The sequence below is a fragment of the Capra hircus genome, chromosome 25 (genome assembly GCF_001704415.2).
Source record: "Capra hircus breed San Clemente chromosome 25, ASM170441v1, whole genome shotgun sequence".
NCBI lineage: Eukaryota > Metazoa > Chordata > Mammalia > Artiodactyla > Bovidae > Capra > Capra hircus.
Genome location: NC_030832.1, coordinates 21286931 through 21314058, shown reverse-complemented (window position 1 = coordinate 21314058; position 27128 = coordinate 21286931). Strand labels below are relative to the sequence as shown.

The 27128-nt window shown below is 53.2% G+C and overlaps 2 protein-coding genes across 4 annotated transcripts in view; one reads left to right on the top strand and one right to left on the bottom strand.

The window, feature by feature from the left end:
* ERN2 (endoplasmic reticulum to nucleus signaling 2) lies at positions 1-24154 on the top strand. 3 transcript variants are annotated; one of them, XM_018040710.1, is made up of 22 exons: positions 1-119; positions 2357-2462; positions 2803-2836; positions 3060-3132; positions 8734-8806; positions 8946-9053; positions 9379-9480; positions 11065-11329; positions 13352-13430; positions 13523-13670; positions 13778-13899; positions 14588-14743; positions 15008-15179; positions 20197-20281; positions 20411-20600; positions 20682-20781; positions 20856-21055; positions 22547-22694; positions 22783-22910; positions 23424-23547; positions 23641-23708; positions 23799-24154. In XM_018040710.1, the coding sequence occupies exons 1-22, from the start codon at positions 36-38 to the stop codon at positions 24009-24011; spliced, it is 2778 nt and encodes a 925-aa protein (XP_017896199.1). In that variant the 5' UTR covers positions 1-35; the 3' UTR covers positions 24012-24154. The 3 variants fall into 3 exon arrangements, with proteins under 3 accessions (XP_017896199.1, XP_017896198.1, XP_017896200.1); XM_018040709.1 differs by having other exon boundaries at positions 15005-15179; XM_018040711.1 differs by having other exon boundaries at positions 2-119; positions 15086-15179.
* PLK1 (polo like kinase 1) overlaps positions 24102-27128 on the bottom strand; it is a 14592-nt gene continuing 11565 nt past the window's right edge. The window contains exons 6-10 of the mRNA XM_005697608.3: positions 26517-26672; positions 25442-25519; positions 25120-25274; positions 24838-25020; positions 24102-24597 (exon numbers count right to left, since the gene is read on the bottom strand). Of these exons, the coding sequence (XP_005697665.1) occupies positions 24391-24597; positions 24838-25020; positions 25120-25274; positions 25442-25519; positions 26517-26672 (779 nt within the window). The 3' untranslated portion in view covers positions 24102-24390. The remainder of the gene's footprint in view (positions 24598-24837; positions 25021-25119; positions 25275-25441; positions 25520-26516; positions 26673-27128) is intronic.

Below are 27128 nucleotides of genomic sequence, written 5' to 3'. Positions count from 1 at the left end.
CCGGGCCAGCCGTGCGGCCGCCGTCTACGCGGGCTATGGCGAGCGCGGCCCGGGGGTCCGGCCCGTGGGCCCCGCTCCTGCTCCAGCTCTCGGCGCTCCTCGGCACGCTCAGGCCCCAGGTGAGAAGCGGGCGGCCGCGGAGCCTGCAAGCTCCGGTCGGGGGCGCAGGCATCCGGGGGTGCGGCGGGACCACAGGGGGCGCCTCGCCCTCTCCTGAGTCCGGGTGCCCCCAAGTCAGCCCCTGGCTGGAGAAAACCTCCTCGTTTGGGGGAGTTGTCAGTTGCCCCACGAGCTGCAGAGGGGATCCAGCACCCCGCCCCTCCTGCGGTGTGGGGGTGTGAGGGGAGGGAACAGCCCGAGGGAGGGGGGCCCTCGCTTTCCTGCCAGGCCTCTTAAAACTTCTGGAACCGGCTTCCTTGGAACTTTAAAGGTCCCCTGTGGAGAAGTGCGCCCACACACCGATTTTTACAGACAAATTCAGGCGGATCACAGTGCTCCCCCTTACCAGGGACTGGACCCCGAACTTACAACCTCTGGGATAAGTAAGCTGGACCTATGGGAATCCGGTTCAACCGTGCTGGGAGCGGAAAAGTCCAGTCTTACAGAAATGCAGTGAGAGGGAAAAGCCAGGACTACAACCCAGGAGTCTAGCCTATAACCCCCAGCACAGCTATTGGCCTCCCAGAGGCAACTGTGCCCAAGTGGCTCAGATGGTGAAGCATCTGTCTGCAACCTGGGAGACCCAGGTTTGATCCCTGGGTGGGAAAGATCCCCTGGAGAAGGGAATGGCAACCCATCTCTTTTTGCTGGGAGAATTCCATGGACAGAGGATCCTGGCCGGCTACAGTTCATGGGGTCGCAAAGAGTCAGGCACCACTGAGCAACTAACACACACACACACACACACACACACACAAACGCACAGAGGCAACTGCTGCTGCCACCCCAGGCCCACTTCCAGCTTGAGACCCACCCCATGGCTGCCATCTAGGAATATGAGCACAGTGTGGCCAGATTGGGTGCTTCCAGGGGGGAAAAAAAGAGAGAGGAAAAAAAGGTAGAAATGACAAAAATTAGAAACTTGACTTTTTAAGTGAAATCTTTCCAATTTTGAGAAATTGGTAGACAAAGTTTTAAACCCCCGATGGTCAAACAAAACTCAACCGTGGACTCAGTCTGGGGCTTCTTACCCAGGACAGTCTCCCTCCTGCCACGTGGCAGATCACAAAACAGGGCGGGAAAAGAGAGGGCTCAGAGGCAGCTTCCTGACTCTACTCCAAAACCATTGGCTTGCCCCCAAACCTGAGGGTCCGGGGGCAGGACGTGGCCTTTGCAGAGGTGCGGCAGGGCCACCCGGATGTTAGAGTTCCTGCTAGGAGCTCAGCCCCACCCTGTTTGCTCAAGGAAGGGCTGGAGCAGGTGAGTTAGCCCAGCGGGGGCCAGGCGCTGGGGCAGTGCCAGCCTCCTTACCATGGCCACCCCCCAGCCTTGGTCCAGGGGGCCTCCTGCAGGCTGGCACCAAAAGTAGCTGGGCCGGTTTGGGGGGCGGGGGCGCAGAATGGGTCATCCCCCAGAGAGGCAGACAGTGAAGCCAAGGAGAAAGGGACCAGGTGCTGGAACCAGAGAGACGGTGGTTCAAGTCCCAGTCCTGCTGTTTATCTGTGTGGCTTTAGGCTGATTACCTAACTTTTCTGAGCCTTAGTCTCCTTCACCTGTACAGTGGTAAGTATAATAGCACCACTTTCTGGACTCCTGTGGTGGTCCACTGCTGAGGACTCTGTGCTCCTCATGCAGGGGGTCTGGGTTCGATCCCTGATCAGAGAACTAGATCCTGCGTGCCAAACCAAGAGCCCTCAAGTGAAAGTGAACGTGTTAGTCACTCATGTCCAACTCTTTGCGACCCCATGGACTATAATCCTCCAGGCTCCTCTGTCTATGGAATTCTCTAGGCAAGAATACTGGAGTGGGTTGCCATTGCCTTCTCCAGGAGATCTTTCTGACCCAGGGGTTGAATCTGAGTTTCCTGCATTGTAGGCGGATTCTTTACTGTCTGAGCCACCAGGGAAGCTCTCACGCTGCAACTAAAATCCAGCTAAGCCAAATAAAAATTTTTAATAAAAGCATCAGTCTCTTAGGGAGGCTGTAAGAGTCACTGATGTCCTTTTGTAAAGGAACCAGGCTCCCAGCTCCCACTGTCACCCCTCTCTAGGGTCTTGGCGATCAGGGGGTGGAGCCAGCAGCTTTCCCAATCATCCATCCTTCTTTCCGTTTCCCTCTGGGGGACAGGGAGTCCCTGCCTGAAAGGACTAGGGTGGTCCCAGGCCTCTCAGAAGAGGTGGCTTTGTTTCAACTGCAGGTTCAGAGCTTCACGCCAGAGAACCTCCTGTTTGTGTCTACCCTGGATGGAAGTCTCCACGCACTGAGCAAGCAGACCGGAGACTTGAAGTGGACGCTGAAAGATGGTAAAGAAGGGCTGTCACTCCTTGGACCTCAAGCTGGGGGAGGTCACCTCAGGATAAGAGCATGGGGTCTAGAATCCAATACTCAGGTGTCTTCAGTCAGCTTTACCACTTACCCAGGCTGTGTGGCCTTGGAAAAGTCACTTCTCCTCTCTGAGCCTCAATGTCCTCACCTGTGAAATAGGGCCAAGGGTAACGACCCTACCTACAGGAGAGGTATTACATTACGCTCATGACAAAATGCTCACTTGGTGTCCGGCACACGGTAAGTACCAATGTGAGGTATGCCTTTCAATGGAGAGTTTGGAGGGGACTGCTCATGGTCGTGTCCTTGTCCCTGCAGATCCCATCATCCAGGGGCCAACATACGTCACAGAGTAAGTGGACTGGGCTCTCTCAAGGCACGGACAGCTGGGAGATGGGGAAGCCAGTGTTGCCTGGAGGGGCACGTGGGCTGGAAGGAAGGGAAGAAATTCGGGTGGAGCTCTGTGGCGCCTCCTGTCAGGGGTGGGCTCCTACAGGCAGAGAAGCTGGAGGGAAAGGGCCCCCTTGGAATCAGGGGGTGTGAACGAACCTTCCCCCCGTTCCTCTGTCCCACAGGACCGTCTTTCTCTCAGACCCAGCTGATGGCAGCCTGTACATCTTGGGGACCCAGAAACAACAAGGATTAATGGTGTGTTTCGTACTGTGCTTGGATGGGCGAGGATCAGGACTTCTGTTAGCCAGGGCACTGAGGGGGCTGTAGGGCCAGAATCTGAGTGTCCTGCAGAGGATGAAGTCTGAGAGCACTAGGGCAAGGCTGTCTGGAGGGGCCTGTCGAGGTTGGGAGTGGGGGGTGACTCTGGCTGTGTCTGTACAGCAGGCTGTCAGGTCTCTGAGAGTGTCAGGAGCTTCTCCAGGGGCTCTGAGGGTTTTTAGGGGAAACCTATGTATAGGTTGATGTTTAGTTGCTGTCATGTCCTACTCTTTGCAATATCACTGACTGCAGCCCGCCAGGCTCCTCTGTCCATGGGATTCTTCAGGCAAGAATACTGGAGTGGGTTGCCTTCTCCAGGGGATCCTCCCTACCCAGGGGTTGAACCTGCATCTCCTACAATGGCCAGCGGATTCTTTACTGCTGGGAAGCCCGTGCATCAGTTACTTTTTGCTAAATAACACGTCGCCCCAAAACTTCAAATGCAGACAGTTTATTTAACTCATTTTCGTGGGATGACAGTTGCTGGACTCAGCCAGGTGGTCTTGCTCAAGCATCTGTGGTCAGCTGTCGATCAGCTGGCTCTTTTGTTGAAAGCTGGTTGGTAGTTGGCTGGCTTTCAACAGGGGCCACTGGGCCAGGGGTCTCTCATCTTTAAGCAGACAAGCCTGGACTTGTTCACATGGTATCAACAAGGGAATCAGAAGCAGCAGGAGGGGGCAAAGCCAGGGGATGAGCAGTTTTCAAGCTTTGCTTATTCTCTTATCCCTTAGTATCCACAGAGGATCAGTTCCAGGTCAAGCTCCCACCACCAAAATCAGAGGGTGCTCAAATCCTTTATGTAAAACGGCATGGTATTTGCATATAACCTAAAGGTATCCTCCCATATACTTTAAATCATCTTAGATTACGTATAAGACCTAATACAATGTAAATGTCATGTAAGCAGTTGCCAGGTGTGCAGCAAAGTCGTTTTGCTTTTTGGAACTTTCTGAAGCCTTTTTTTTCCCCAAAAAATATTTTCAATCTGCAATTGATTGAATCTGTGGGTGCGGAACCCCTGGATAGGGAGGCTGCCTGTATCACGTTCACTAATGTCTCATCAGCCAAAGCTGGTCACGTGGCCAAGCACAGAGGCCGGCAGTATCAGACCTCTGACTGTGCCATGGGAGGCCTGCCAGGACGGGCTTACTCTGTGATTAGGAAACTGAATTGATAAGAAATGTTGGTGTGTCCAACGGGCAGGCCCCAGCAAACAGACAGCACACTCCTACTGGAGAGATTAAGGATGTGTTATTAATGGGGTTACTTACAAAGATGGGGGCCTAGTCTTATTGTTGTCCAGTCATGTCTAACTCTTTGCGACTCCATGGACTGCAGCATGCCAGGCCTCTCTGTCCCTCGCCATCTCTCCAAAACATCTCCCGAAGTTTGCCCAAATAGTACTGGAGTGGGTTGCCATGCCCTCTTCCAGGGGATCTTCCCAACCCAGGGATAGAACCCAGGTCTCCCTCATTGCAGGTAGATTCTTTATCGTCTGAGCCACCAGAGAAGTCCAAGAATCTGGAATGGGTAGCCTTGCCTATCCCTTCTCCAGGGGATCTTCCCGACCTAGGAGTTGAACTGGGGTATCCTTCTTTGCAAGTGAATTCTTTACCAACTGAACTACCCATGGGGCCGAGGGGAGGAAACCGGAAGGCAGGGTGCCGAGTCCTATGGCCCGTACTGTGGGATGCTATTTATCATCTCTAAGCCAGTGGGGGGAGCAGTTATCACTACCTGGAGCTGGAAGGGGTTTGGGGAGAGGACCGCATGACAGGAGGCCTTTGGGGGAGAGGCACAGCCAGCTCACGATGACTCTGGGAGAGGAGCCCAGGGAACCCTCCCCCTGTTCCTGCCCCTTCCCTTATCCCAGCCCCACTAGAAGCCAGAGCACAGGGCGCCCACTGATGGGATCCACACAAGTGTGTCTCCCAGGAGAGGCAGAGAGCAGACCTCCTGTTCATCCAGCTATGTGTCCACCATCGGGTCTTATGGGGCAGGTGTGGCTATCGGTGACATCACTCCCCTGCCTCTGGGATAAAGTCCAGTCGCTCCAACAAAGCACATCAGGACCAGCTCACTCCTGCAGCGTCTTCACTCACCACGGGCACCTGTGTGTACACACATGTGCCCACACTCATACTGATTCATTTCTTGAATATGCCAGCTCTGAGGCTTTACCTTTTCCCCATAGGGTTCCAGACTGCCTGGGTTCCAGCTTCGCTGCGGTAACAGCACACACATCCCCGTGGATCCACAGGGCTTGCTCACTTGTTCACACCATGTGACCCATGTGGGTCCTCAGGGTCCACCTGTCCTCTGTCCACCATGGTCTTCTGCAGATTCAAGCTGTCAGATGCTCTGTCTCAACCTGGGCTTCTCCTGCACCAAAGAGTGTAGAAAGTGACATGGTTTCTTCTGTGCCCTCCCTTCGGCTAAAACGGGTTTCATGGCTGTGCCCACTTTAAGCACAAAAGACGGGTAATCTCACCAGGAGCCCAGAAGGAGAACCAGAATATTTGTGAAACGTGCTCCCCTTCCCCACGCTGGTTCCTATTCATCCCCTAAGGCCCAATTTAAAATTCAAACTCCTTTCCAGCCCGTGCTCTTGCCTCCAGCTGGCCTCCACTTCCGTCTGCCCTTCTCCATGCCCACTCCCAGTGCCCTGGCTGTCCCTCATACATGCCACCTGGGCTCTTCAGTAGGTGGCCCTGCCGGTGGTCTCAGCATTCTGTCCCTCTGCCCTCCACATGCTCCTGAGCCTCACTACTCCCTTGGCTTGAGTTCTTACTCTCTAGCCTCCCTATGTGAAATAGCGTCTCTAATCACTCTCTATCCTAGTTTTCTGAGTTTGTTTTAATAACAGTTACTACCCATGCTAAAGCTGAAGCGCCAGTACTTTGGCCACCTCATGTGAAGAGTTGACTCATTGGAAAAGACTCTGATGCCGGGAGGGATTGGGGGCAGGAGGAGAAGGGGACGACAGGGGATGAGATGGCTGGATGGCATCACGGACTCGATGGATGTGAGTCTGAGTGAACTCCGGGAGATGGTGATGGACAGGGAGGCCTGGCGTGCTGCGATTCATGGGGTCGCAAAGAGTCGGACACGACTGAGCGACTGAACTGAACTGAACTGAACCACTACCCGGCATTGTCATTTTTGTTTGTTTATTATCACACACACCAGAAATGTAACTCTGTGCAGAAAGGCACTTGGGCCCCAGCACCCAGCTAGTAATAGGTGAAGTGACTGAATGAATGAATGCGCCGCTGAGCGTCCTCCTTCAGTCCTTCCGTCCCTCATGCCTGTACCAGGTACCCTCAGCTTCTGTGCTCCCCTATCACAGCACTAACCTTACACGCCAGCTGTAGGTTGTATTGCCTTCTTTAGTTGTCTGTCCTGACTCAGTACATGTTTGTGCCTGGGGCACTGTCTTCTAAGAGCTCTGTATGTGGAGTTTGGGGACTTTTTTTTCGCTTTGATACAATTTCAAACCTAAGGAAAAAGTGCAAGGATAGTTACAGAGCAATTCTTTATTCCCTTTACCCAGCTGCGTCAATTGTTTTAATGTCTTATCACTTTCACTCTATTATTCTCTCTTCAGTTCAGTTCAGTCGCTCAGTCGTGTCCGACTCTTTGCGACCCCATGAATCGCAGCACGCCAGGCCTCCCTGTCCATCACCATCTCCCGGAGTTCACTCAGACTCGCGTCCATCGAGTCCGTGATGCCATCCAGCCATCTCATCCTCTGTCGTCCCCTTCTCCTCCTGCCCCCAATCCCTCCCAGCATCAGAGTCTTTTCCAATGAGTCAACTCTTCGCATGAGGTGGCCAAAGTACTGGGGTTTCGGCTTTAGCATCATTCCTTCCAAAGAAATCCCAGGGTTGATCTCCATTATTCTCTCTTAGTAGATAGATATAGATAATATTACATGTATGTGTGTATATATATGTATATATATGTGTGTGTATATATATATATATGTATGTATGTATGTATATAAAGGGCTTCCCTGATAGCTCAGTTGGTAAAGAATCTGCCTGCAAAGCAGGAGACCCCGGTTCAGTTCCTGGGTCGGGAAGATGAAGTGGCGAGGGATAGGCTACCCACTCCAGTATTCTTGGGCTTCCCTTGTGGCTCAGCTGGTAAAGAATCCTCCTGCAGTGAGGGAGACCTGGGTTTGATCCCTGGGTTGGGAATATCCCCTGGAGAAGGGAAAGGCTACACACTCCAGTATTCTGGCCTGGAGAATTCCATGGACTGTCAATGGGATTGCAAAGAGTCGGACATGACTGAGTGACTTGCACTTTCACTTTCATATATATAAAACATATTATTCTATATTAATAGATAGATATATAGAGATAATATTAAACATGTATATATAAATTTTATATTATTCTCTTAGTAAATATAGATAGATAATATTCCACATGTGTTTATCTATAGATAAAGATAGATACTATTATATGTGTATATATAAAATTTCTTTTTCTGAACTCTGAGAAAGAATTGCAGACATCCTGCCCCTTTATTCCTAAAGTATCATTGTGTATTCCTAAACAACGACTTTCTCCTACACAACCTGAGTGTAAATTCTCAAACTCAGGAGATTTAACATTGAGGCAATAGTGTTATCTAATCCACAGTCCATATTAATGTTTCACTTTTCAAAGACTTTATTTAATTAATTATTTGCTTTTGGCTGTGTGGCAAGTGGGGACTACTCGCTAGTTGCATCTCACAGGCTCCAGAGTGCTCAGGCTCAGTTGTTACAGTGTACAGGCTTAGATACTGTGGAGCATGTGGGATCTTCCCAGACCAGGGATCAAACCCGTATCCTCTGCATTGGCAGGTGGATTCTTAGTCACTGGACCACCAGAGAAGTCCCATATTAATTTTGTCAAGTGTCCCAGTGGTGTGCTTTATTGTTTTCAGTCCAGAACTTGAACCAAGACCACCCCTTGCATCTGGTCCTCATGTCTCTTGAAAGTGAAAGTGTCAGTCACTAAGTTGTGTCCGACTCTTTGCAACCGCATGGACTGTAGCCCACCAGCTCCTCTGTCCATGGGATTTCCCAGGCAAGAATATTGAAGCAGGTTGCCATGTCCTTCTCCAGGGGATCTTCCTGACCCAGGGATCAAACCCGGGTCTCCTGCATTGCAGGCAGAGTCTCTACCATCTGAGCCACCAAGGAGGCCAGCCTTGTCTCCTGGGTGTCCCTTAATCTGGCACAGTTCCCCAGCATCTCCGAGGCCGTCGTGGCTGCTGAAAAAGTCTCAGCGAGTGTTTCTGAGGTTGTTAGTCCAGGAGCGCGTGATCAGGTGGCATCTTGGCACTGGGGGTGGGATTTACTGCAGCTCCTTCGGAGGTCGTGTAGCAGAGTGGTTAATTGTGTGGGTTCTGGAAGCTGGCTCTGCTACTTACAGCTGTGTGACATTAGCCAAGTTACTCAGCCTCTCAGGAAATGGATATGATCAACGTTGCGCCCAGCGAATAGGTTGCATGTGTTTCTCTGCTCTTCCCGCTCCCCAGAGGCTGCCCTTCACCATCCCTGAGCTGGTTCACGCCTCCCCGTGTCGCAGCTCTGATGGCGTCTTCTACACAGGTAAGCATCCCTCCAGCCTGGGGTCCTAGTCCAGCAGGGACAGGACCGAGGTCCAGCCGGGCCAGCAGGGCATGGTGCAGACAGGCTGCACACCCTCTCCAGGTCATCTAGAGAGCGGGCACCCTTCCCACCTCCACAGGCCGGAAGCAGGATGCCTGGTTTGTGGTGGACCCTGAGTCAGGGAAGACGCAGATGACGCTGACCACAGAGCGACCCTCTACCCCCCGCCTCTACATCGGCCGGACGCGTGAGTCAGACCCCAGCTGCTCCCCAAGCTCTGGACAGCCCCCGCCTTGGCTCTGCCCAGGCCTGGCAATTGCTCTCCACGCTGAGTTTGGGCCAGTCAATCACTCTGTCGGTCAACAAACTTGTCACTGAGCACTGAACAACGAGCCAGGGACACGGCAGTAACCAAACAAACCTGGTTCGGCCATAGTGATGCTCACAGGGTCTGGCCTCCAGGCTGGGCGCTCGGAAAGCCCCTGCCTCTGCAAAATGAGGTCCCCCAGGTGAGAGAGGGGGAGGAGCGTCACGTGGGCGTTCCTGGTAACCCTGCTTCTGGGTGTCCCCAGAGTACACGGTCACCATGCACGACCCCAGGACCCCAACCCTGCGCTGGAACACCACCTTCCGCCGCTACTCCGCACCCCCCGTGGACGGCTCACCTGGTAAATGTGAGTGTCTCCCTGCCCTGGCCCCACCTTAGAGCAAGGTCCCCAACTTGAGGAACCCTGAGTGGCATCCACAACTAAGCGCCACCACCTTCAGACCCATCTGACCCCCTGAGGGACCCCACATACTGAATGACACCCTCTTGATGAACAGCCTAGGTCACCCACTCAACACGCAGCCTCTGACCCTCCTGTACCCTGAGAAGCTTTCAGCATCCTGACTCCTTCACACTTGCAGTGAGCCCAGCCAGGTCACCCTGGATGCTCCCCAGACCCCAAGTGACCCCCAAGCAACCCCTGCACACCTGAGCAGTCCCCGTGTGTCCCAGCTGACCCCCAGTGTTGACAGAGAGGAGAGATGACCCTGAGTGACTGCCCCTAGAATCACCACCCCCCTTGATATAATGACTGCCCTTTCCTGTGTGGATATGCTTCCTGCTGCTGCTACTGCTGCTAAGTCACTTCAGTCGTGTCCGACTCTGTGTGACCCCATAGACGGCAGCCCACCAGGCTCCCATGACCCTGGGATTCTCCAGGCAAGAACACTGGAGTGGGTTGCCATTTCCTTCTGCAATGCACAAGAGGGAAAAGTGAAAGTGAAGTCTCTCAGTCATGTCTGACTCTTAGCAACCCCATGGACTGCAGCCCACTAGGCTCCTCCACCCATGGGATTCTCCAGGCAAGAGTACTGGAGTGGGTTGGTATTGCCTTCTCTGGGGTATGCTTCCTAAAACTGTACAAATGTTAGATTTTTAATCTCGGGTAATGTAATATTACAAAGAAATTGCTTTTCTTGTTATTGTTCAGCTCGGTCATCTTCATATATGCTTAATCCATAGTAGCCGCTTGTGTTATTTCATTTCCTTCAGTTTTGGGGTTATTTTTTTTTTCACTTCCCTTAGTAAATCAATATATTTGTTACTGGTTTCTAAGAATTCATTTATGACTAAAGGTGTCAACCATTGGCCTTGCAATGTAAATGAAATACTGTATTTTATTGGCATCAATTTACTCTGGTATTTGGTATTTTGGTTGTGTATTAAAATATAATCATGTTGTGTTTAAAAAAATAATAGTAACTGCCCTTCCTAAATGCCTGAATGACCCCGAGGGTGCCCTAAGCCAATCCCAGACCCTGACTCTACCATTCCACCTGAGAATTCACACAGGCAACCCTGACACATCACAGGTGACACCCACAAGGCCCCTAGCTGAGCCCCCTTCACGTTCTACATGACTCCCATGCTACCCACACGTGTCCAGACCACCCTGACTGACCAACAGCCAGACCACGACTGACTTCCCCATGTCCTAAGTGACAAGGACTTATTCTCACACTGGAGTTGCCTTTGGATGACCTCAGCTTACCCCTGCATCTTACACAACTGTCCCATTGAGCCTGATCAAAGTGACCCAGTGAACTTCCCATGTCCTGATAAGTCTCCAGGTGATCTCACCTGACCTCCACACACCTGAGGGGCCCTGCTGACAGCCCACCCTCAAAGCAGCTTCCCCACCCCAAGATGCTCCAAAGTGCCTCAGGGCAGGGCTCCCTGACCACATCTCCGCAACCATCTTTCCCGGCAGACATGAGCTACCTGGCATCCTGTGGGATGGGTCTGCTGCTGACCGTGGACCCAGGGAGCGGGGCGGTACTATGGACGCAGGACTTGGGCGTCCCTGTGGTGGGCGTCTACACATGGCACCAGGAAAACCTGCGCCAGCTACCCCACCTCACGCTGGCTCGAGACACCCTGCACTTCCTCGCCCTCCGCTGGGGCCACATCCGACTGCCAGCCTCAGGCCCCCAGGACACGGCCACCCACTTCCCTGCCTTAGACACCCAGCTGCTGTAAGTACCCATGTCTGGGGGCCGGGGAGGAGCTTCTGGAAGTATTTTGACCAGTGTAGCCCAGGTCCAATGGGCAGGTGTGATGTCCAACCATGGCAGACCAGTCCAGCTAGACCAAGGGTCACATTATTTCAAACAGTTTGGTAAATAACCAGTGCCCTGCATGCCCGCCATGTGCTCCCAGGACCCCTGGATAGCCTCACTGTTCAGCAACTAATAGGGTAAAATCTGGCCAAGGAAGGGCCTCCGTATCTCCACCCCAGTGCTACGGCTGGCATCTGTTCTGATTGGTAGGCACTGTGTGTTTATTGGGGCTTTCCCAGTGGCTCAGTGGTAATGAATTTGCCTGCAATGCAGGAGATGTGAGTTCCACCCCTGGGTCAGGAAGATCCCCTGGAGGAGGGCATGGGAACCCACTCCAATTTCTTGCCTGGAGAATCCCATGAACAGAGGAGCCTGGTGGACTACAGTCTATAGGGTCGCAAAGAGTTGAACTCGACTGAAGCAACTGAGCGTACAGGCGCATGTGTTTCTTGATTTTTAAAAACCTTAAAAATGACCCTTGCTTATAACACTGAATACCTTAGTGTCCCCATCTTGGGGAGCCAGGGGACAGACTGGGAAAATCAGGGATTATCCATCCATTCAGTTGGTTCTCCCAATATTAATTGAGCACTTGCTACATAGCAATCACTTGCTAGACTCTGGGAGTACAGTAATATAGCCAGTGTTCTGACCTACAGAAATCTCAGAGTCTAGTGCAAGAGACAGGGGTGTAAAGAGGTAATGTAATCATGATATGGTATGATAAGGGAAGAGATAAGAGAAGTATAGTGTATCATGGGAATGTTAAAAGGGCACCTAAATCGAGACTGGGGGCAGGAGGCAATCATAGAAAGTTTCCTAGAGGAAGGGCCATTCAAGCTGAAACCTAAAGGGTGAAGAGAAAACAAGAGAGACAGATCATGGCAACCAGGAAACAGGGTAAGTTCACAAAACAAGGCTGGAGCACAACTCTGAGCAGAGAATAAGGTTTGAGGCTGTTAAACAGAGATCTTATCAGATCATTTGAAGGGTTTAGGATAAGGTTAAGGAGAAGGCATTGGAGGGTTTTAGATAAAGAAGTGATTTGATCATATTTTCATTTCAGAAAGATAACTGGCTACAGTGTGAAGTCATCTTAGTGCTGTGGGGAGGAAGCAGGCACGGAACATTGCATTAGTTCAGGCAGAAGATGAAGACACTCTGGACTAGGACAGAAGCACTGGAGATGGAAATAAGTGGAGGCTAACAGATATTAAGAGGAAAAGACAGTATTTGGCGATTAGAAAGTTTGATGATTGTGAGCAAGGAGTCACCAATTACCGTCAGGGTTCTAGAAGCACATGAGTGCTGTTGTTTTCAAAGGTAGGGAGCACTGGAGGAGGAATTGGGGGAGGAGGAGGAGGAGGAGGAAGAGGAGAATAGGAAGGGAAGTAGGTAAGGAATGAGGTGATGAGTTCAGATCTAGAAAACTGAGCTCCTAGAAGAGGTCTGGGCTAGAAACATTTAGAAGCAATGACTGTAGAGTTTATATCAGTTAGCTTTAGCTATATAACCAATCACTCCCCAGTTTAGGGCTTCAGAATGAACATTTCTTATTTTTCAAGATTTTGTGGGTCAGCTGAGTGCTCTTCTGCCTGGACAATCTAGAATGGCTTCACTCAGCTATCTCATGGTTAGTAGATTCTTTGGCCTATGGGGTATCAAATAAGGTGTCTCATACCCCCACACAGTAACTTTGTTTTCCCCTTGTGGTGGTCTTGGGGTTCCAAAGAACCCCATGAGAAGGCAAGCCCCCATGCACAAGCATTTCTCAAGCCTCTGATTGTCTCATTTGCTGTTATCTCATTGGTCAAAGCAAGTCACATGACCCAGGCCAGAGTAAGTGTGGGCGGGGACAATATAAGGACGCCAGTCCTATGGGACTGAAACTGCCCTCCACCTTCACTCATTCTTCTCCCCTTTCCTCTCCCCCACTAGGATGACCCTGTATGTGGGAAAGGATGAAGCTGGCTTCTATGTCTCTAAAGCACTGGTTCATGCTGGGGTGGCCCTAGTGGTGAGAAAGGGCCTCTGAGGGGCTGGAAAGAGGGGATGAAGCAGGAGAGAAGCCCCCCACCACCACTGATGACTCTCCATCTTCTGCCATAGCCTCGTGGGCTGACCCTGGCCCCCGCCGATGGCCCCACCACAGAGGAGGTGACACTCCAGGTCTCAGGAGAGCGAGGGGGCTCACCTAGCACTGCTGTCAGATACCCCTCAGGCAGCGTGGCCCTCCCTAGCCAGTGGCTTCTCATTGGTGAGACCCCTTCCACCCAAACTTAAAGAAAAAGACCTGTGAGCCCAGCTTCTGAGCTAGAAGGCTGAGGTCACCTTCAGCCCACTGACCTTGTCCCTGCCCCTTAGGACACCATGAGCCACCCCCAGTCCTGCACACCACCATGCTGAGAGTCCATCCCACCCCAGGGAGTGGGGCTACTGGGACCAGACCCTCAGAAAGCATCCAGGCTCCAACTCTCTTCTTGGAGGTCAGTGCTCAATGGGCAGAGGGCCTGTGGGGAGATGCTGCAGGGGTGGGCAGCCCTGGACCTTTTCCTCAGGCTTCTAGGCATAACGTTTGAGGTGGGTCAACTGACCTCACAGTTTCTCAGAAGAAAGACTTTTTTTGTTGTTGTTATTGCCAGAAAAAGTGTTACAAGTGTCAAAACAGTATTGGCTATCTACATTGCGAAACACAGGTCACAGTTTTCTTTATTCTTCAGTTTAGAGGTGGCAAAAGATTTATCAAGTGAGAAAATGAAAATGGAAAAACTATGAAAGTATACCCTCCTGAGAGAGGACTGGACAAGAGTCACTAATAGTTCAAGGTCAGAAGGAAGAGGCATGCTCTGTTCTCAGAAGGACGTGATTCTCAAATCTGGTTGCTCATTAGAATCACCTAGGAGCCCACTCCAACCTCACTCAATTCAGAATCTCTGGAGGCATATACTTGTATTTTTTGGTGATGTCCAAGAGTATCTGGGTTTTTTGGTGACACCCCAGGTCTCCTGGGGCACCACAATTTTCAGCACCACGGAAAGCGCCAGGTTTGCCATCATGTAGACCACTCACTCTCCACCCCTTCAGCTAAGCCCAGCCCTGTGCTGCGTGATGAATAAGGGTTAGGGGTTCCATAGCAGGAGGGGCTGCTGAGAGTGAAAGTCCCTTTGTCCTCAGCTCCTGAGCCTGAGCCGGGAGGAACCTCCGGACCTGGAGCTGCATCCTGAGAAGAAAACCTCAGAGCTGTATCCAGGCCTGGGACCCCAAGACCTGCTGGCAGCCAGTCTCACTGCTCTCCTCCTGGGAGGATGGATTCTCTTCCTAATGAGGCAGGTAAGCCCATCACCTCTGACCTTAGGTCTATCTTATGGTCTTCCTAGAGGAAGTCTGCCCCTCTCCAAGACCACTTAGTGAGTTTCTCCCTCACCCAGGTCCAGTTCTATCCCCTACCTTCCTCTTAGCAGTTCCCAGGGCCCTTGATACTGTGCTCTTTATGTCAATGCTCCTGGGACTGGCCATCTCAGGCATAGCCTCTGGGCCCATCATGGGGTAGGGCTGGCCAGGGCCGAGCCCTCTTCAGCCCCCATATTTCAGCAGCAGCAGCAGCAGCAGTTGGCAGAGAAGCAGCAGCACCAGGCTCCCCTGGCACCTGCAGGCCCTTCTCACATTTCACAGGATGCTCAGCCCCAGCCCTCCAGTGCCACCCTTCAGAGCCAGAAGAGGCTTCAGAATCCCCCCGAGCAAGGCCAGCCACTGGAAGACCCTGAAGGTGAGCTCACATGAACAAGAAAGGACAGAGTCAGGGACAGAAAAGAGAGAGGCAGGTTTAGCTCCAAAATCAGATTACTGGAACAACAGCTGCTATTGCTCAATCTGTGAACTGAACAAGTTGTGTCTGACTCTTTTGTGACCCCATTGATTGTAGCCCACCAGGCTCCTCTGTCCATGGGATTTCCCAGGCAACAAGACCAGAGTGGGTTGCCCATTTCCTTCTCCAAGGGGTCTTTCTGACCGGGGATCCGACCCACGTCTCCTGCCTTGGCAGGCGGCTTCTTTACCACGAAGCCACCAGGGAAGCCAACCCTAAAAGAGTTAACGGGAGAGAACTTTGAATAGTGCCTGCTGTGTAGTGGAGTCCTCTGGAAATGTTTGCCATCATTTTTGCTGTTGTCTTTATGTTCAGGGACCCTGGATACAGATAGAACTGGTATAGATCTAAGTCCTCTGTTAATTTTGATAAATTGCTTGACTCCTCTGACCTTCAGTTTTCTCATCTGTCAAGTGGGAATGATAACACCTAATCCATTACATCACCTCATATGACAGGTTTACCATCACCGCTATTATTAAATCATGCCAAGCTGATGTTATTAATGTGTGTTAAAAGAATATCATATTTGGTAATAATAACAATAATAGTAAATTACCTAGGTACCCTTTGGTTCCTTTTCTCTTTAGGGCTTTTTTTTTTTTTTACATTTTTCCTCTCTTCTCTCAATTTCATCCTATAATGAAGCCCTTTCAAGCTTCCTCTGGAACCTGTGGGATGCCCCAGGGGAGCTTCTGCGTGCTTTTATTGGTCAGTCCAGGCTGCTTCTCTCCTGCTTCTTTGGCATTGCTCAAGCTACTGCCTCCTACCTTGGAGCTAACTCAGCCTGAAGTCCGCCCCATATTTGGTGGGATGCTCCCATGCTGCTTCCGAAGTTCCCCCTGAGTTCGCCCCTCCACCCTGTGCTGAGAGGAAAGCAGCTTCCTTCCTGAGGGCTCAGCTCCTGTAGAAAGCCCCCCACCGCAGAGTTGCCTGAGCCCTGAAGGTTGCCGTTCCGGTCACTTTCCTGGCTCTGAGTGGGTCCACACAATATTCCATCACACCCTGAAACACTTCTTCTTGGACCTTCTGACTCAAGCCAAGTCTTTCCCCAGATGACCCAGACTCCACGTCGTCCCAGGTGGTTCTTGTCAGAAGACCTTACTGTTCCTTCCACCATCATCCCAAAGTTGTCCCTCACCACCACGGTCTACTAGACCCAGTTACTGACGGGATGGAATTCCTTCCCCCAGGCATCTCCTCAGTCCCCTCGTGGTTCTGTAGATACCACTAACCCACAGAGGAAGAGAGAAGAGGATGTTGAATTCCAACCCTGGCTCATCCAGGCTCCCCTGTTATATGAAATACTTAAACTTTACTCACTGTGAAAAAACAACCAAAGTATTATCAGTGCTTCAGGACAAGAATCCAAGAAAATAAAATACCCAGCTAGAGTGTGGTCATTTTGTGACAAAATTCAGTGGTAACAACCTCTATGTAATATTGAGTTCCCTCTGTACTTTAAAGGAAACCTTTCAATTTCTTTTACTCTCTTTAAACTTACATAAGCTTTACTTCGCTGTTTTCATAACTTCTAGGAAAGCTTGGAAGGGATAGGTAATTGTTAAGTGCTGTGATAAATGCTGTGATGGGGACGGAAGGATACAGGGAGCTGCAGGAACACAGAGGAGGGTCATGGAGCCCCGATGTGGGGACATAGGAAGTGGCCTCAAAGTGAAGTCTAGGCTGTGACCCCAAAGAGAAGGAATTACCCAGGTGAGCAGGGCAGAGTAGAGCAGGAATCCTCCAGGTGGCCCCAAGAGCACAGGTGAAGGTTCAGAGGTGCGAGAAAGCAGGGTGCACATTCTGGAAGCTGAAAAGAGGGTTGCAAACTCATGCTTCCGGGTAGGTCAGGTGGATAAAGCAAAGAAGCGAAGCAGTCACATAGGAGAGAGAATAGGGAGTGGTGGGGACTGTGGCAAGCTGGAGAACAGGTGCTCGGGCGAAGCCTGCCTTGCTTACTGCTGCAGTCTGACTTGGAGCTTGACTCAGGAATTATCTGTTGAGTTAGTGACTGACACTGGCCACCAGAGATTCTTAGATTAGACAGCACTCTTAATAAATATATGCAGAGTGAATATGTGCTGAGCAGGTATGAGGTATAGGCCGAGTTAATGGCTGGGACTTGCCCCATTCAATATGCAGCCATTTGGAGTCCAGTGTATCGAAATCTTTCATGCAGGGAGAGTCAAATAAACACATGTGGCAGATGGCAGGAAAGCTTCAAGAACCACTCTCCAAAAAAGCCCTCCACACCTGTGGCGGCCCCTAATGTGTTCTTAGGACATCTACGTCAGGAACTCTGACCTTGGAACCCTTGGTCCTCCGCTCAGTGCAGGGAAAGGAATGTTCCTCAGGACCTTTTCATGGTTCACAAAATCTGCAGTGGAAACCTGCCCCACTCTCATTTAACCTCCACAAATGCATCTACACGTGCTTGGTAGAGTGTCCTCCAGGACTGCTGGTTACATGGTACATTCAGCAGCAAGCGGGCACAGTCAAGCTGGCACAACCAGCTAAAACTGAGAGCTAAAATTTATATAGCACTTACTGTACACCGGGCCCTGTTCTAAATATTGTGCATGTATGAACTCATATTCACAAGGTGGATACTATCCATGCTGATTTTATAGAAGAGGACATTGAAGGCAGAAAGGTTCATGACACTCCCACCCCAGACTCACAAAGCCAGTAAGTAGCAGCTTGGGAACTCAGAAGCAGGTCAACTTTGGGATGGTATCTCTGTTTGAATTTTGGCAATGCCCATGAAGTAGGTAACCGGCTTGAATGATCTCCCAAGCCGTGTAAAAGAAGCAACACCGTGCATCACATATTCCTGGAGCTCTCAGAGGGGATTCTGACTGTACATCACTTCCCCACCATGTGACAACTTTTGATTCCTTTAGAAATTCTCCTGCGTTTGTTGCTTCTCCATTATCATGATATAGAAGGCTGAGCAAATCATGGTGAATAATTTGTGCAGACTGAGCCTCCTGATTCATTATTTCTGCATTCAAAAACTTCATGGCCAGAAGTCTGGCCTCCCTCCCAGCACTGAGGGTCCTCCTGAATCTAGAGTTAGTTCTGAATCTAACCCAGAAAGCACGTAGCGAGTGTTCACCTCATGCCGAGGGCATCCAGGCAGGGGAGGCAGATAGGAAAAGACGGGAAACCAGCAGAACCAAGTGAGTGGTACAGAGCGGCACAAAAGAGGAGCCAGAAGTGCTCAGGGACCCTCACCTGGAGCCAGCTGAGCAGGGCTTGTTCAAACAGGCTTTCCGGCAACTCTGCCCCTGCTTTCTGAGCTGCCAGAGAGACAGGCCCAGCTTACCTGTGTGTGATGTGCTTCCAGCACGGCCCCAGGACCACACTCCTGAGAGTCCAGGGTATACACATTTCACTTACTGCCTGCCTCTCATCAGCAGAGAGTGTTTACGCAAATAACCTAGAGCAGTGCTGAGGGACAGCTTAATACTTTGCTCACAGATCCCTGACGCTCATTTTCATTTGCTTTTCCTAGAGCTGATTAGAGAGGCTAAAGCTGGCAGCCCTTCCTAGGGAGAGTGTTCTCAGGGCCATGGAGGGGCACATAACTCTAGCGGCACAAGATGCATGTAGCTATGTGCCTGGGGCCCCCTGGGTGCTGAGCAGGAGCCTGCCTGGTGCCTGGGTCATTGTGAGGGGTCTCTCCCAGGTGACCCGAAAGGAAGAGCAGAAACTGCCCAATTCCTCCACTCACCTGAGCCAATCCCACCCACCCTTTCTTAAAAAAAAAAAATTATTTATTTTTGGTTGTGCTGGGTCTTCATTGCTCCTGAGGCCTTCCTTGTGTTGCTGCAAGCGGGGGCTACCTCTCTAGTTGCGGTGCACGGGCTTTCCATTGCGGTGGCTTCTCTTCTTGTGGAGCACAGGCTCTAGGCACATGGGCTCAGTAGTTGCTGAGTTGAGCTTAGTTGTACTGTGGCGTGTGGAATCTTCCCAAACCAGGGAACCCGTGTCCCCTACACTGGCAGGCAGATTCTTGACCGCTGGACCACCAGGAAAATCCAACCCCACCCTTCGTAATAGGAAGCCAAGGCCTTCTGGGGGCTCCCTGCTGCCCTGGAACTTGTTCTAGACAGTTCAGCATCCACACGCCCACTGCTCCCCACCCCCTGCAACCCCCGCCCAGAACAGTCTTTTCTGCCACAGCCTTTGCCTTCATCATGCTTCCGGCTGCCAAAATTCACTTTCCTATTTGAAGCTAATAGCTTAGTCGAGGAGAAGGCAACAGCACCCCACTCCAGTACTCTTGCCTGGAAAATCCCATGGGTGGAGGAGCCTGGTAGGCTGCAGTCTACCGGGTCTCGGCGAATCGGACACGACTAAGTGACTTCACTTTCACTTTTCACTTTCATCCATTGGAGAAGGAAATGGCAACCCACTCCAGTGTTCTTGCCTGGAGAATCCCAGGGACGGGGGAGCCTGGTGGGCTGCCGTCTATGGGGTCGCACAGAGTCGGACACAACTGAAGCGACTTAGCAGCAGCAGCTTAGTCGAAAGCGTTTATTATATTAGTAACTGGTGGAGGCGGGGAAAGGAAAGAAACCTGGGCAGAAAATGCCAGAAGAGGGAAAAATGATAAAAGAGGACAGCAGAGCAGACCTCACCCCCACCCTTTTTTCCATTAATCCTCACAGTAATATTATGCAGGATCCTTGACATAGTCCCACTTTACAGATGAGAAAACTGGGGCGCCGCGATTAGGTCACTTGCCTGGAGTAAGCGGTAGCTTGAGGCACTGGACCCTGTCTGGCATCCGGTGGGGCATGGAAGCGGGAGGCTGGAGAGAGATCGAGGTTGGGGGGACAGGTCTAAACTGGGCGGGGTGGCGGCCATGGGCAGAGGGCCCCTGAGACCCCTTCTCCTCTCCCTGCAGCCGAGCAGCTCACTGTGGTGGGGAAGATCTCCTTCAACCCCAAGGACGTCCTGGGCCGCGGGGCCGGTGGGACTTTTGTTTTCCGGTGAGTGGCAGACAGGAGCTGGGCTGAGGTCGCCACTATCCCTAGGAGAGCACCTCTTTCAAAGAATCCCCAAGGTGGGTGTGGATCCTAACAATTCCCTTTTGGTCTGCCCTCTGGACCTCCACCCAGGGGACAGTTTGAGGGGCGGGCGGTGGCAGTCAAGCGGCTCCTCCGTGAGTGCTTCAGTCTGGTCCGGCGGGAGGTGCAGCTGCTGCAGGAGTCGGACAGGCACCCCAACGTGCTACGCTACTTCTGCACCGAGCGGGGACCCCAGTTCCACTACATTGCCTTGGAGCTCTGCCGGGCCTCGCTGCGGGAGGTGAGGCCTGCGCTCTGGGGTGGGAGCGGGGCCAGGGGTCCTGGGCTGCAGGGTGACGCTCTGCCCCTCACTGCTCCCCAGTACGTGGAACACCCACAGCTGGACGGCTGGGGCCTGGAGCCCGGGATGGCGCTGCAGCAACTGATGGCGGGCCTGGCTCACCTGCATTCCCTACACATAGGTACCGGCCCCTCCCGGCCTCCCTCAGAACCCCTGCCTGCCCCCTCAGCTCTCAGCTCTGGTCTGCTCTCACAGTGCATCGCGACCTGAAGCCAGGCAATGTCCTCATTGCGGGGCCCGACAGCCAGGGCCTGGGCAGAGTGGTCCTCTCAGACTTCGGCCTCTGCAAGAAGCTGCCCGCCGGCCGCTGCAGCTTCAGCCTCCGCTCAGGCATCCCGGGCACAGAAGGCTGGATGGCGCCCGAGCTCCTGCAGGTCCCGCCTCCAGACAGCCCTGTGAGTCTTGCCACCCCGGGCTGCAGGCATGCCTCCCCACCCAGTGTCTCTGCTGCCTGGGCTCTGGATCACCCGTTCTGTGGCCTTCAGTGACTCCTCCCAGCCTGTTTCTTCATCTGTAAAGTGGAGATAACTCCTCCCTTTTCCCCCTAGGGCAGTGGTTCTCAACCAGGGGTGACTTTTGCCATCACTGGGCAATGTCTGGAGACCTTTTGGGTCGTCCCACTTGGCAGGGAAAGGGAAGTTGCTACTTCCACCTAGTGGGCAGAGGCCAGGGATGCTTGTGAGACACCCAAGAACGCACAGGACGGTCCTCCAGGACCGAGAATCATCTGGTCCAAAATGTCAACAGTCCCAAGGTTGAGAAGCACGAAGCTAGAAAATGGTTTTCATCTCTACTGTGGTGTAGTCCCTGAGGAGCTTGAAAAAATTCAAGTGCCCAGGCCCTACACCCAGTAACTGACCCCCAGTGACTTTACTGTGAAGCCAGAGTGGAGAGCCACCCAGATTGGAGGGTTTGGGGGAGCATCATATGAGCTAATGGTTTCCCCAGGTGGTGCTAGTGGAAAGAACCTGCCTGCCCATGCTGGAGACTTAAGAGATGCAGGTTCAATCCTTGGGTCAGGAAGAACCCCTGGAGGAATAATGGGCAACCCATTCCAGTAGTCTTGCCTGGAGAATCCCACGGACAGAGGAACCTGGCGGGCTACTGTCCACAGCATCGCAGAGTCGAACGCAACTGAAGTGATTTAGCACGTGCACACGCACGTGAGCTAATGTAACTGAGTCATAGAGCAGTGTCTGACCCCCGGAGGCACTTGGAGACCCAGGATCATAGATTTTTGAGTCAGTGTTCAGGGGGAAGTCATAGGCATGAATGAGAGTAACACACAAGAACAGACAGAGTCACCCGCACCCCTGAAGTCGAGAGAGAGCTAGAAGTGGCAACGCAGAGGCCCAAGAACCAGGGCACTGATGTTAGGAGCCTGTGCGGGTTTTGATTTTTCAAATTTGCGGCCACCGTTTTAACTTCTGGGAAATTCCACATAAGTCTAGATTTCTGGATTCTTTTGCAAAATCAAAAGCTCTGCCACCCAAGAAAGTCCCCTGGAGGCAACCAGCTGCAGCTGAGTGCCAGCGGCCAGCTGTGGACAGAGCTGGTACCAGATCACAGTCCCCACTGCTGCCTTATTGCCTCACGCCTAGCCAGCTTCACTCGGACATGTCAGCATCACCCACCAGACCTGGAGGAATAACGCATGGAGACCTAAACTAGAGGCTCAGTGGGCACAAAGATTCTGGATGAAAACCACACGTCCCTTTCACTAGTGCAGAGGGGAGGGAATGTAGGGCTACGAAGATGGCTTGGGAAGCATCCTTGAGTTCTAGCCTGAACCAAATCCCAGGCTGCCGCACCAGCCCCGGGCAGAGCGCAGCCAGGCAGACTTCCTGGAGCAGAGACTTCCTTATCTTTGTCCCTCTGGCCCCCAGACCAGCGCAGTGGACATCTTCTCTGCAGGCTGCGTGTTCTACTATGTGCTTTCCGGTGGCAGCCACCCCTTCGGAGAGAGTCTTTACCGTCAGGCAAACATCCTTGCAGGGGCTCCCTGTCTGGCTCACCTGGAGGAAGAGGCTCACGGTGAGGGTGACCTGGGCTGGCAGAGGAGGGGGTAAGCAAGGCAGAGGCTGGGCAGGCTTGAAGCCACCCCTCCCTCTCACCCCTGCAGACCAGGTTGTCGCCCGGAACCTGGTGGAGGCCATGCTCAGCCCCCTGCCACAGGCTCGCCCCTCCGCTCTGCAGGTGCTGGCCCACCCCTTCTTTTGGAGCAGAGCCAAGCAGCTCCAGTTCTTCCAGGTCAGTTGGAAATCTGGAGAGAGGCCTCAGAAAGTTTGGGTTCTGAGCAACAAGGGAAACCAGGTTGGCTGGGGAAAAGACTCATCTGTGTTCCAGGCAGCCCAGCTCCTTGATTTAAACCAAGACAGAGCCCAGGCTCCCAAACACTGCCCTCTCAGCCCTGCACGGCCTCTTCAGCACCGCTTTCCAAGCTCAGCTGCCCCTGGTGTGAGAACATACCCCATTCCTTTCAGCCCCAGTTGTTTCTCATGCTATTCCCAGGCCCAGACAGTGCATTCCACTTGTGACCTTGAGTCACTGAGCCTGTTCGCTCGCCTGTAAAATGGGGAAAACAGTGCCTCTGTCACAGGTTGGACTAGACCCTGCGTAGCAGAGAAGCTCCACTCAACAGGAGGCAACAATCCTTACCTGGAGCCGAGCAGCTCTGGCTGCTGCATGCCCCCAGCCATTGGACCCTCCTGGCCTGTGGCCTCTAATCCCGGTCAGGAGGCTCAGCAGCTCTGTGGGTCCTAGGACGTCAGTGACTGGCTGGAGAAGGAGCCTGAGCAGGGGCCCCTGGTGACGGCGCTCGAGGCGGGAGGCTCCAAAGTGGTCCGGAGTGACTGGCACAAGCACATCTCGGTGCCGCTGCAGACAGGTAGGGGCCAGACTCGGGGTGGGGGGGGCGCGCCGGGAGGCCAAAGGGACGCCTCAGCAGGGACGGCTGTGCCAAAGCCTTCCCTGCCCACAGATCTGAGAAGGTTCCGGTCATACAAGGGGACGTCGGTGCGAGACCTGCTTCGTGCTGTGAGGAACAAGGTGTGCTCCAGGGCTCGGGAGGGGCCTGGACGGTGGGGAGGCCTGAGGCCTGGTCCGGCTGAGCCCCGGCTCTCTGGTCCGACCCTCCAGAAGCACCACTACAGGGAACTCCCAGAGGAGGTACGGCGGACGCTGGGCTCCGTCCCTGACAGCTTCGTCCAGTACTTTACCAACCGCTTTCCACGGCTGCTGCTACACACGCACGGCGCCATGAGGAGCTGCGCCTCCGAGAGCCTCTTCCTGCCTTACTATCCGCCGGCCGCAGGGGTCGGGGGGCCGAGCCCGGGGGCAGCGGGGAGCTGAGCCTGCCCGGGTCGACAGACCAGCAGAGGCCAGGCCGCTGGGGCCACCAGAGCAACAGCGTGTGCCCCTCGGGGAACACAAGAAAGAAAGGAAGATTCACGTATGTTTAATGTGTATAAAGCCAAGGACAGTCCTGAATTCAACAGCCACATTCTGTACAATTCATAGGGTGGGCCTGAGGGCAAGGGGAGAGGCCACAGAACCCACACGGAACATGTACAAAAATAACTTACACAGCAGCCCCCACCTGCAGGGATGATGAAGTTCTCGCCCCGGCCCCCAGGGCTGGGGACACACTATAAAATAGCTCCACGGTGCTAACCAGCGTGGGCCAAGGTGCTAGCTGCAGGAGGAGGGCACCAGTCCAGGGGGCAGGGGGCTATGAGGAGGCCTTGAGGCGGTTGGCAGCTGAGCGCGAGCTCAGCAGCTTGTCCACCATGGCACGGGCATAGCGCAGCCGGCTGGCCAGCTCCTTGGAACAGCCGTACTCTTCCAGGAGGCTCAGGCGGTATGTACGGAAGTCCCGCTTCTCGTCGATGTAGGTTACGGCGGCCATCAGTGGGCATAGGATGAGTTTGGTGTGGTCCTGTGAGGGAGAGGGCGAGAAGATGGACAGAGGGGGTTACTGGTGATTGAAGACCCCAGCTGCTACTGTGTGGTGGCAGGAGTAGACGAAAGATGGGCCAGCTGGCGGGAGGGGGACACATTTCATTTCTTTCTACTGCTGCTGCTAAGGATGGGTCCATGGCCCCCACTCCCCACCCAACTCCGTGAGCTGGCAGAGAGGCACAGACACCCCACCCCAACCTTCCAGGGCCCGGCTCACCTGGAAGAAGTTGATCTGCACACAGCCGTTACTGAGGTGCAGGATGATGGCACTGCGGGTACGGAACCAGGTCCGCAGGTAGGGGAGCCGGGCCAGCTCGTCGCCTTCCCGAGGAGTGATGTTGGCGCCCGCCTTCAGCAAGTGCTCACTCATGTAGTTTCGGAAATACTTCAGGAGGGTGATCTGGTTGGAGGGTGTGAGAGGGAGTCCAGAGTTGGAGCCTGTCCTTGGGCACGGCCCTCACTCTGCAACACAGGACCGCACAGGCCAGCCAGCACTCACCTTCTTTATCAAGGAGTTGGGGTGGGAGCTCACGGTGAGGTAGGACTCTGAGCCGTCACGCTCGATATACTGTAGGCTGTCACCGTCATTGTAGAGGATGAGGCGTGTGGAGTCGTTGAAGAGCACCCCGACGCTGTTGTCACACAGCTGGTACCCTAGTGGTAAGGGGAAACCTCAGAAAGGGGGAGTGGGAGCTGCAACTAGGAGGCCTGGGATGCAGACAGAAGAGTGCTGAGGGAAGAGGACCCGAGAGTCCGGAAAAGCAACTGCCTGTAACAGCTTGGAGGGTCTCAAGCTACCCACCCACCTGGGAGAAACCTACCGAGGCCATACTTGTCCGAATAGTCTACCCACTTGCTGACCCAGAAGATGGGGATGCACGCAGGGTCCTCGGCCTCCTCTGGGACAGAAACAGACAAGACAACCAGTCAGGACCAGCCTCCTCCCCTCTGATGTGCTCGGGTGGCCCACACCAGGGAACTCGGTCCAGAGGCTTGGGGCCCCAGAGGAGAGCAGAGCCGGGCCTCTGCCGTCAAGCAGCTGAGACAGGCAGCAAGTCACAGTGCAGCATGCCGAGTCTACCCGTGTGTTCAGCTGACCCGTTTCTCAAAGGCCCACTGGGTGCCAGGTGCCATCACAGGCATAGTGAGCAAAGACAAAACCTACTTCCCGGAGCCTGCATATTGGCTCCAGGGCTAGAGACCAATCAAAATGAATATGCACAGAAATGTAAGTTACTTGTAACTATCATGGTGAGAATCTGAGTTCTGAGTGATTAAAAAATTGTAAAAGAAGCTAATTTCAGATGTATGAAAATGTGATGTTCCACGCATGCAATAATCCCCTCTTTCAAATAGAAAAAACAAATGTGGAAACTTTATGTTAGATGGGAAGTGTTGTGGAGAAAACATAAAGCAGGTAAGGGGGAGGAGAAATGCTAGGAATTGGGGGCCAGGAGATGCTCACAGGGGTAATGCTGGTAGAAGCACATGAAGGGGTGTCAGCCATGCAGGGATCTGCATGAAGCGAGTGCTGGGGGAAGGGAACGGTGTGAGCAAAGGCCCTGAAGCTGGAGCACGCCTGGGTCTGTTATTTCCACTGTCTTGAGGCCACACAGAAATTCCCTGAGCAGAAGAGACAGTGTGTGCAGAAGCACACAGGCAGCATATGGAGCTGCTGAAAGGTGGGGCACTTGTGGAGACAGAACAGATGAGTCACAGAAGAAAGGAGAGGCCTGACCATGGAGGGCCTGAGCCAGCAGGCCCACTTCCCTGGGCTGTAATGTACAGGAAATGGGAGAAGGAAAGGCATTGTGGAGCCGGGGGCCTGGACAAGCTGCCAGCACTCTGGGGCTGAGACCTCCCTGCCCTCTCCAGGTGCCCCGGCCCAGCGCCCACCTTGCCTCACAAGTCCCCGCTCCGAGGGCTTGGAGGCGTTTACGCTGTGCAGCTGCTGCAACATGTCGCTGAGGTGGCAGTCGACGGGCTCACTGGCCTCCCGCACCACTGGTTCCTCTTTCTCCCGGGGACGTTCAGGCACGGGGTTCTCCATGCCTGTAAGGAGAGGAGACACGGTCATTAGTTGGGCACCAAGGCTGCAGGATTTGAGGGCCTCGGACCCGCAACCACAGCTTGAGAATCTCTTTACACTGCCACTGCTTTAGGTAAGCAGCAGGTTATTAGAGCAGGAGCTGCCCTGCTCATGTGACAGCACCTGAAACTCACTTGCTGATACCTCCAGGGCCGGGCCAAGCCAGACCCTGTAGACAGGCTTCATGGCCACACACAGCCATATTGCTTTAGACACTCAGGCCTCCGACCCAATGCTGGGCCCTACTGGGCACCTCTGGTCTTCAGCAGCTTGGAGCTGCCTGGCTTCAATCTAAGAATTAAAAGCATCTTCTGTATCCAGGAAAACAGGAGGGCTCAGTAAATTGCAACCCATAGGATAGCCTAACAGGCATTCAGTGAAAACATAAGAGGTTTCCCCCTCTAAAATCTGCTTTATGT